At 27.4% G+C, this 10,297-nt stretch overlaps 1 protein-coding gene across 1 annotated transcript; it reads left to right on the top strand.

Annotated features, from left to right (window-relative positions):
• The first annotated feature begins 6,941 nt into the window (after positions 1–6,941).
• On the top strand, positions 6,942–9,821 carry LOC129312798 (GEM-like protein 1). The gene is made up of 4 exons (XM_054955525.1): positions 6,942–7,153; positions 7,244–7,351; positions 8,166–8,443; positions 9,543–9,821. The coding sequence occupies exons 1-4, from the start codon at positions 7,063–7,065 to the stop codon at positions 9,735–9,737; spliced, it is 672 nt and encodes a 223-aa protein (XP_054811500.1). The 5' UTR covers positions 6,942–7,062; the 3' UTR covers positions 9,738–9,821.
• Positions 9,822–10,297: the final 476 nt, after the last annotated feature.

The following is a 10,297-nucleotide window of genomic DNA, read 5'->3' on the forward strand; positions in this document are numbered from 1 at the left end:
TTATTTGTGGAGCATCATCCTCATCAAATGATCAAAATGAAACCTTATGTGAAATTAAAAGATCAAAACATACTTTTACCCAATTTTTTTGACTATTCAAATTTAAAATTGCTCAATTGTAATTTAATCTTCGTAGTCTTAACTTGGTTGTAATTCAATTTTTAAACTTTGTCTCTTGCAATTTAGTCTTTATAATTTCAATCATTTAAATATTGATCATTATATTTTATAAAATAAAATTATAAAGAGTAAAAATATTTTGAACTTTTAGTGTTTATAATATTTATAAAGATTAAAAGGGTTTAATAATTTAAAATATTAGTAATAAATTTTATAATAATTTTAATCTTTATAATTTTGTTACTAATGTTATAAATATTATAATTTTAATTTTTTAATCTTTAAATATTATAAATATTAAAAAATCAAAATATTTTTAATCTTTATAATTTTATTTTTAAAAATATAAGGATCAATATTTAAATAATTAAAATTCTAGGGACTCAACTGCATAGGATAAAGTCTAGGAATTAAGTTACAATCAAGTTAAAACTATAAAAACTGAATTATAATGAATCAAATTTTAAGAAATAAGTTATAATTGGATTAAAATTATAGAGACTAAATGATTAATTTTTTAGAAAATAAAATCACTTATTGGTATTGTAATCCACTAATCCTAACTAGTTTTTTTTTTTTAAATAAGAATCCTAACTAGTTTCAACTTCGAAGACTGGAATTGCATTATAGGTTTAAAGCCAGGGCCCGCTCGGCTGATCCACCAGTTCATCTATGTAAGGCTTTTATTTCTTTTATTCAGGTTAGAAGGGCCTTTCCATTTCAGGCAATGTAATATAATTATATAACGTATTAGGTTTATGAAGTCTCAATCTCACACTCTCACCCTTGAGTATTGTACATTTTAGTTTTTGTTATTTTTTTTAACCACAATTCTAATCACTTAATGGTAACGGTAATTCAAGGCCATATGTAACATCCCAATTTAAATTTTAATAGTTAATTTTGATTAATAGAAATTTTAAAAAATATTTAGAGATAAGAAAATTAGTAGAAAATGATTATTAAATCTAATTTAGGATATAATTCTAAATTAAAATAAAAAAATTAATTAAAAAATTATTAATTAATTAAAAAAAATAAATAAATATTATTAAATTATTATTATTATTATAAAAAGAAAGAAAGAGAAAAGGTATGAAAAAGAGGAAGGAAAGAAAGAAGAAAATGCAATCGGTGGCTTTCGGCGCATGATTACGTATAAAATAATAAAAAAAAGGAGAAGAAGAGAGAGGAAAGAAGAAATAATAAAAAAATGTGAAACCCACTGAATTTTTATAAAAACTCACCTGTTTCCTTTGTTTCTTCACTTCTTTCTTTCGTGCGCGAGCTGAGGCAGAGTGAGCGTGAGTCGCCGGTGTGGGAGATCTGAGTTTTTAAGGTAAGAGTTTTTAATAGGATATTTAGGGTGTGATTTTAAGCTTTTCAAGACTAAGTAAGTATTCTAAAAAAATTTTCTTAGTCATCCTTCCTCTTTGATTTCTGATTTTATGGTGGTAGAAAATTTAGGATCTGGAAGAGGGATGAATTTATGTTGAATAAATATGATTTATGAGGTTGTTAGTAGTACAATAAATGTTCTAGAGTATAAATTTATTGATGATCTTTGAATTTATGACTTATGGATCAAATTCTAAACTAGATCTAAAAATATATGTTGATTTATTGAGATTTAGATGATTATTTGGGATGAGAAATGAATTATTATGGCTATAGGATTGTGATTCTAAGCTAGAGACTCAATTTTTAATTTTTGAATATTTTAGGTACGAATTTATGAAATAAAAAGAAAATTTTGATAATAGAAATTAATTTAGAAGTTAATTTTTAGATTATTAATGTTTATTGATAATTAAAAGAGGAGTTAAAAATTTTACTTAATAGTATTGACTCTAGATTTGTATTAAGATTGAGATTAGAAATTATGTTATATTTTTAATTCTATTATTAGAATTATTTTATTAGTTTCAAAAATTGAAACTAATATTTATAAATAATATGTTATTTGTAGATTGTATTATTGGTGAAGATTGTGGTGGGAGAGAAATTATAAGGAATAATTTATTGAAAAAGCCACGAGGTAACCATGCTTTTAATTTGTGATTAGTGTTACTTCATGTTAATTGGGTGATTATTGAGAAAATTATGAATTTTGTAATATTATATAATTGTGCAATATTATTATGAATTTGTTTGATTATTGTGGGAGGTGTTAGGAGACTTGCTATTGTTGTTATATTTATGTGCCACGTGGTACGCCCTTATTGGAGCTCAATAGGTGGCTTGTAAGGGCTCAGGCTAATCTACCTTTGGCCGGGTAATTTAGCACCGAGTGAGGGCTACGGCTCGAGGTTAATGGAGGGATATAAGGATGGTTATTTGTGTGTATTGTAATATTTCTTATATTTTGTTGGAATTATATTATTTTTGGTTCCCACTTAGTAAGCACACACTTAACTGTTTGTACACATTATCATAAATTGGCTTTGGTTACTGAGACTTTTGAATCTCATTATGTGGTTAACAAATTTTCAGGAGAAGAGTCATGAGTGACACGTGGAGGAGTCCCAGAGGCTTAGTGGCATAGATCCACTGTCTCTTTTGGGTATTTGATTTATGATTTATAATGTTTTATATTGCCAATATTAGGGCTTTTTGTTTATTGTCAATTATATGAATATATAAATGTAATCATGCCTTTCAAACTATTTCTATTTTTGGTACAATTTGGATGACTGTAATTTTAATATTTGATTTACTTTAGATTGGTTAAAATGGTATGATTATAAGGCCAAATAACTGGCTTGTGTTGAAAATTGACTAAATTGCTTATTTTGCTTGTTGGGAGTATAAGGATGGACAAATGTGATTTAGCCTAATGGCATGTGGGAGATAAAAATTTATCTGAAATATTATATTGTGTGAGTTGAAGCTAATTATAAAATATTTTATATTAAAATTATTGATATAAAAATGTGTTGGGTGGCTGTAACCCAACTATGGTTGAGTTAAATTATTAAAAAAAATAATTGGTGTGTTACACCATCACTTGTGTGAGTGCTCATTTTTAAGTTATTATTTCGGTTTTCTACTAAGGTTAATGTTTTTAGAATGTATAATTTTTTTAATCATATTTAAAATATAAAATTATTCATTTATTTAAATAGACATGAGAATTCGTGTGCAATTGTGTAGTAAATATCATATTACGGATTACCTCCAGTCCATAATTAAGGGCCTTGGTGTTTTCGACAATTATTAGAAAAGGTTTCGAGACTATACTCTCAATTAAAGTTTTTAATCTCTATCATAATATCAATTACTCCCCTTTTCCAGTAGTTTGAGGGTTTTTTTTTCTAAAATATAAAATTTTAAAATGGCACTTCCTAATAAATTGAAGGTTAATTTGCAAGAAATATTTTTTGGAAATACTTTGTAAATTCTTTACTAACTTTTTGTCTAGAGTCTTTATGAGATGTAGTCTTATATTATGGATTACGTAAATAAATTAAATATATCAACAATTCCTTACAAATATATAAATATCTAAAACATACATTTAAGAGAACCGAACCTTAGTTAATGTGAAATTTATATTTAATATCGATATTAATTAAATCATATTAAACTGAAAAAATAAAATAAAATGAATTCAAATATAAAAACAAGAAATATGATAACACCAATTGTTATTAATCTAGAGGTTACTTGTTATGATTTTAGAATTCCACTTGTAACATTTAAATAATATTTTTTTCTATAAATATAATAAAAATAGTTTATATCTACAAATTTCAATACTTCTAATTTCCTTTCAATAATGTCCTAGAGAAAATTATTAATTTTATTGAACAATAAATTTTATTTGTCATTTATGTTAAAACTAACCGTAGATACGTATTTTTTATACTAAATATATCTAACTGCAATATGTTTTTCTTTGCAGTTTAAGGAGTTAACTTTCTTTTAAAAAATAATCCCAGCAAAAAAAAAAATTCAAGTGACGAATAATTAATTTTTCAATTTTTCTTGGTACTTTTTCAACATCGAAAGTGTGATTTCTGAAACTTAAGTTTAAAAATTAATTCATAAAATTTAAATTAAAAAATAGACTATATATAAATTATATAAATATTACTCTATTATTAATATTATATGTACATATATTCTGCCAAAAATATAGGGATTGACCTATGCTAATAAATGAAATAATATATTATAAATATAATGGTTAAGCTAGAAGTTAAATAGTTATTGAGTAGAAAATAGATTGAAGATGCAAATCCATTGATCTAGTTTAATATTTATTTTTACATAAAAAAAATTTTTAGCATCAATTGATACATAAATTTGATCATGATATACTAAAATTTCAATTTTAGAATTATTTAGCCAGGGTTTAATTTCAACACATCATCATATGACTAAACAAATTGAAGAACTCAAAACCCCAATTGCTAACTCATATTCAGACTTCAACTTGAAATGTTAATTATATGCAATAAAAGTCCTAAATACATCAAACAAGGGCACGATTATACTTGATTGTGAGAGAGAGGATAAAAAATCTAGTGGCTTTTAAAAATAAGGGCACGATTCCTATTTTTATTTCTTAAGCCAAAACAAAAAAGGCTTGCCAACTTCTGTTAATTAAATAGTGGCTTCTCTGATGTCCTGAAGAGGTTGATAGAAATGGTCACCTCTTGTGATTATGGTTAGGGCATCACACAATCGTAAAGGACTTCCATCGGTCAAAAACATTTTATTTAAAAATACCAAGAACCTCATTATATATATTTATATATATAGGGGAACATTCCCCAAATTACAACAATAACCTTAGATCCAATTTTTCATGTTGGTATTTAAGAATATCGCCACAAGCTCCGATTCCATCAGGAAAAATGAAACCCATATGTAATTTCTAATTTAGTATTCACTAAAGCTTTCATAAGTTTGCAAATAGCATGTTTACCAATAGTTTAACAATTTTAGGTGGTGTGCGTGGCAAATGCAATATTTGATTTAATTGATTATTATTATAGTAGTAAACCCAACATTGAAAAGAAAATAGAAGCAACTCTTAAGGAATATAACCAAATCAGTTTGCGATGATCTTGAAACCATCCCCACATCTTGTAAATTCTTTATTTATCATCATGTAATAAATATTTATTGTCAATATCAAATATAAAATCATTTATTTGTCATCCATATTGATTAGTCCCTTGCATGATTAGGATTGCCGAAAACTTGAAATTAAAAAAAAAAAAAACAGAGAGAAGGTATGCAGCTAAGAGTGATAAAGAACCTGAAAAAAAAAAAAGGACAAGGATATAAAAGGCTTGAACTAGAGTATGAAATTGATAAGAAATGATTAGAGGACAATGGTCAAGGCCAGTATGCAACAAGAAAACAAATTGTTCAGTGGAGTTCTGTTGGTTTATAAATATAGAACCTCATCATATTTCAGTAAGAATCGAGTTAATAGGTTAGTTGGAAAAATTGTTGACAATTTTATTAGAGATTGTTATGTTTAAGATTAAAAAAAAATATGATTTCAGTTTATTAAATTTGAGAGAGGCATTAGGAAAATATTGAAGACAGGTGTAAACATGAGGTGTGTTGGAAATAATTTACTTTCAGCTAATTTTTATAAGCTAATTAACTCCCATCTACTCTCAACAACTACCTCATGTTTAATTAACCAAAGTCACTACTTTTTTTTTTCTTAAAACAAATGGACTCTAAATCTACTATACTATATCTATTCCCTCGATTTAGTATTATACAATTTTTTTGAAGCAACGTGTAAAAAAATATTTGTCTTTCAAGTTATAACTAATACAACTTTTTTAAAAGTATCTTTAATTAGGTGGGTAATTAATAATATTTTATAATTAAAATAACATATTAAATAAATATAAATATTAAAAGAATGTATAATTTTAAATGTCATTAACTATCTTAATAGAAGGTATAAATTAGTTAAAGTATTTTATAATACTTAACGAGGAGAGTATATATTTATTTGCAATCCGTCCATGAGTTGTATTGTTGTAATAGATTATGTTTGCAATTTATTTTGACACAATGAAATTTTTAGTATCTCAAAATTATCTAAATTATTAATTTAATTTTTTAAGTTTAATTTTTATCAATTTGATCCCTTATATTTTTTTTAAATTATCACTTTTTAAAAAATATAAATTAACTTTTAAAATAATCTAGTGTGTAAAGTATATTGACGTGATATATATATATATATATATATAGTTATATAACAATGAATAAACTCTTAAATCAATTTAATTTTTATCAATATAATCCTAACATTGTGTTTGTTTTCTTATTTTTAAAATTTCAATCTGTTTTTTAATTAAATAATTATACTTCTTTTCATTAATTTATATGGTTGCAATCAATATTTTATTATTTATATTAATAAATTTTAATGGTATTCCTCCATTTTAATCAATAATGACTAAATTAATAATCAAAATAAATTTAAAAAATTAAATAAATAAAAATTAAATTTAAAAAACTAATTGAGACAAATCTAAAGGGTTAAAAATTAAATTCTCTCATAAAAAATTTAATAAACACACCAGACAATGTACATTTATGCTCAAATTTAATCTCAAAACTCAAGTATTTTTAACTATGAAAGTGATATGACAGTGTATGGTATAGGTTTTAAATTGTATATTTATATATTAAATAATAAATATTGACATTGATATACTAACTTTTAATATAGTCAAATAATAATGCAATTTATTTATTTTGAGATTCCAATGGAGGCAAGTTGATACTATGGCCGCATATTTGTCTTGCGATATTATTCCCTCCCCCGTTTGTAATTTCCTCTGTTCTGCTTCATCCCTACGCCATCTCTCACTCTCCAACCCGCAGTGTGCCTCGTCTTCTTCATAGCACAGGGCTGATAACCAAGAGATCCTAGTTCGATCAAATACGACAGCCATGGCTGCTCATAGCAACAACATCAATAGCAACAATCAAAACCCTTATATTAACGTTACTCCAATTCCCAATTCCCCCGCAAACAACAAGAGTGAGTGATTCCCATGAGATTTTGTTCGCTGTACTTATTCCTTCTCGTTTCACGTATGTCTCTCTCTCTCTCTGTGTTACGATTTTTCAGGTTCTAATCCTATGAATACTATATACGGTGTGTTAAATCGGTGTGGCAAGACGGTTGAGAAGGCAACTAAGCAAGCAGAGGACATGGCTGACAACTTCTGGAAACACAGTGAGTCTTCTTTGTCTTCACCAACACTTTCTATGAATTAAGGTGGAAACTGAAACATGAGAAACCATAAGTTGCTTATGAAGGCATGTGTGGACTAGGGCAGAACTTGGTGCATGTAATTATTATTGATTATGATCACAATTAAAGACCTTGAGATGAAATGGTCTATACAAGATATTAGAACATAGAATTTCAATATAAAATATAATTTTCTGTTCTTTTCCGGCGAGTCTCACATTTCGTTCTTTCACTGTTCTGTTCTCTGAGATTTATAATCTGGAAGCTGTTTTCAATCATGTTTTTAAAAACTAAACTAAACTAAACTAAACCAGACCAGATGGTTGGACTGTTAATTGGACTCACTGACGGCTTGCTCTGGACTCTGCTTCAACTGATTAAGTGAAAGGCTCTCATTTTAGATTGTAATAAATTCATTTTGTGACCTCTGGACTCTGGTTTCAAGTTCCACAGATGAATTTATACAATGTTTAGTTGGTAGAAAAATCAACCACCACCTCTTACTTAAGAGGTTATCGGAGATGATGAAAGATGAGTAGGTTAGGTTTTCATTTGGCCGTAATTTCTATTGTTGTTGCCTTTTAGTCTTTGGTTTTGTTACTTAATATAGTTCTTCAAATTTCTATTAAAAAAATGGTAGGTATAAAGGTGTTTTCTAAATGCACCCATCATCTGATCCCATTGTTTTCTAGGTACATTTTTCATTTATTTTCTGGAAGACACTTTTTCATATACTATACATTGCCTTTCATTGTTTTGAAATTCTGAATTAATGAAATATATTTGCCATGTGCAGTCAGGTTGGGCTCAAATCCAGCTGATGCAGCAATGGCCAGACTTTTTCAAGGAACAAAAGTGCTGACATATGGAGGGTATGATATAGTATTTGAGAATACATTTGGGATAATGCAAGGAGAGAAGCTGTTAAAGCAATATGCTTGTTACATATCAACATCCAATGGACCTATAATTGGAACACTCTACATATCAACAAAAAGATTAGCTTTTTGTAGTGACTATGCACTCTATTATTACCCAGTCTCACCTCATAATAGTCAACCCATATACTACAAGGTACTTCTTTCTTCCCTTTCTATTTTTCCTCAAAAGTAAACTCTAGCTCCTAGTATGCTGTCATTTTGATCCTGGCTTCTTGCATATTAGTGGATGTATATAATTGTCTGCTTGTTACATCAATATTCAAGATACAAGGAAGAACAAGCAGACTTCAAGATCATAATGGATTAAACAGCTTAATATTTCCTTATTTTTGAGCAGTAGCTTCTAGCAACTCCTACTATCTTACTTTGAATTGCAAAATTCGAGTACTTCAATTCTCTGCTAGTTGAGACTGCCTAGATTTGTTGAGAAAAAAAGATGACGATAGAAGCTTCTCAAGTTAAGCAAAATGATCCCATATAGATACTGCCTGGTAATATGATAAAGGAATCCTTGTTTGCATACTTTTCAAATCTCAGGTTCTAGCATGTAAAGAATAAGTTGAGAAAGACTTGTGGAACTGATGGGTCTTTCTTAATTATTGATTTGGCACTTTAAACACATAACTCTTGTCAGCAATGAAAGTAGGTTTTGAAGACCGTCCAAATTGAAATACTAAACTGCTCATGTCATGAGTAGGAGTATCAATGATCAAATTCTTAGAACCTGTTTGGTTGTTGTAAAGAAATGAACTAGAATGGAATGGGTTGATAGAGAATAAAATAGACTAAACTAAGGTCACAGTTAATAGAGAGATGTGAACAAAGATTGATGACTTTATTTATATCAATGTTCATTCTTGCCTTTCATGACGTATATTTTATTATTTATCTACGCATTTCATTTCTTTCCAACAATCAAATGGTCTCTCAATCACTAAATCTTTGCCTTAAAAGTTTTACTCTCTGAAGAGTGGAACATATAACTGAGTCCGATTAAGAGAAGTAGAGGAAGGCCTAAGAGAATACTCTTAGAAGGTATTGAACGTGATCTCTTAATTAATAATATTCCTAAAAGCTTAATAAATGATAGAGCACAATGACGTCTTGCAATCCATATAGTCGACCCCACCTAATAGGATAAAGGCTTGTTGTTGATGTTGTTGTTGTAAAAGTTTTACTCTCTAATGTTATATTTGATAATATAAGATTCTAATTATGAATTGGATATACAGGTGGTAGTTCCAATAGAACAGTTGAGCAGGGTGAGTCCTTGCTCAAGTAGATGGAACCCTTCAGAAAAATACATAGAAGTTGTCACAGTGGATGGTTTTGAATTCACTTTCATGGGTTTTATAGCATACAACAAGGCTCTCAACACTCTTAGTGAGGCCTTACAACGATGTCGCACCCATTCCACTGGAGATTGAATGCTCTCTTGTTGTAACAATGTACTTGCCTGATAAAAACACACTACTTTATCAAATGTAAGGGATTTGATATTTCTTTAAGAATTTTACATCTTGTTGATGTCTTATATGAAATATGAAATATGTCATTATTAGTTGGTTAAATTATACGAAACTTCTTTAAACTTTCACCCATATGCAATTTTTTTTGCCAAAAAAAGCCAAAAAAAATTTACAAAAATGCACCTCTAATCTTTTAACTTTATATAAAATTTTAATTTGGTCTCTCTATTTTATAAAATATATTTTCAATTTTTTATTGTTAATCTCAAATGATGTTTTTTGTACTAATTATTATTATTTGTAAAAATTAAATATATAATATTTGAGAATATTTTGTCAACATTTAAAAATTTATTGTTAGCATTTATTTATTAATGGAACTAGTAAAGTACATGTGCTTTATACAATAGTAGTATTTTTAAATAGGCGGTATTGTTTTAGGAAAATCTTTCTTGAAAAGAATAACTTATAACAAACATTTTATCCATATTATTCACATATAAATGGATATAATGAGA

Source organism: Prosopis cineraria, unplaced genomic scaffold (assembly GCF_029017545.1).
Source record: "Prosopis cineraria cultivar Desert tree isolate PC_DT_omini unplaced genomic scaffold, ASM2901754v1 PC6, whole genome shotgun sequence".
Classification (NCBI taxonomy): domain Eukaryota; kingdom Viridiplantae; phylum Streptophyta; class Magnoliopsida; order Fabales; family Fabaceae; genus Prosopis; species Prosopis cineraria.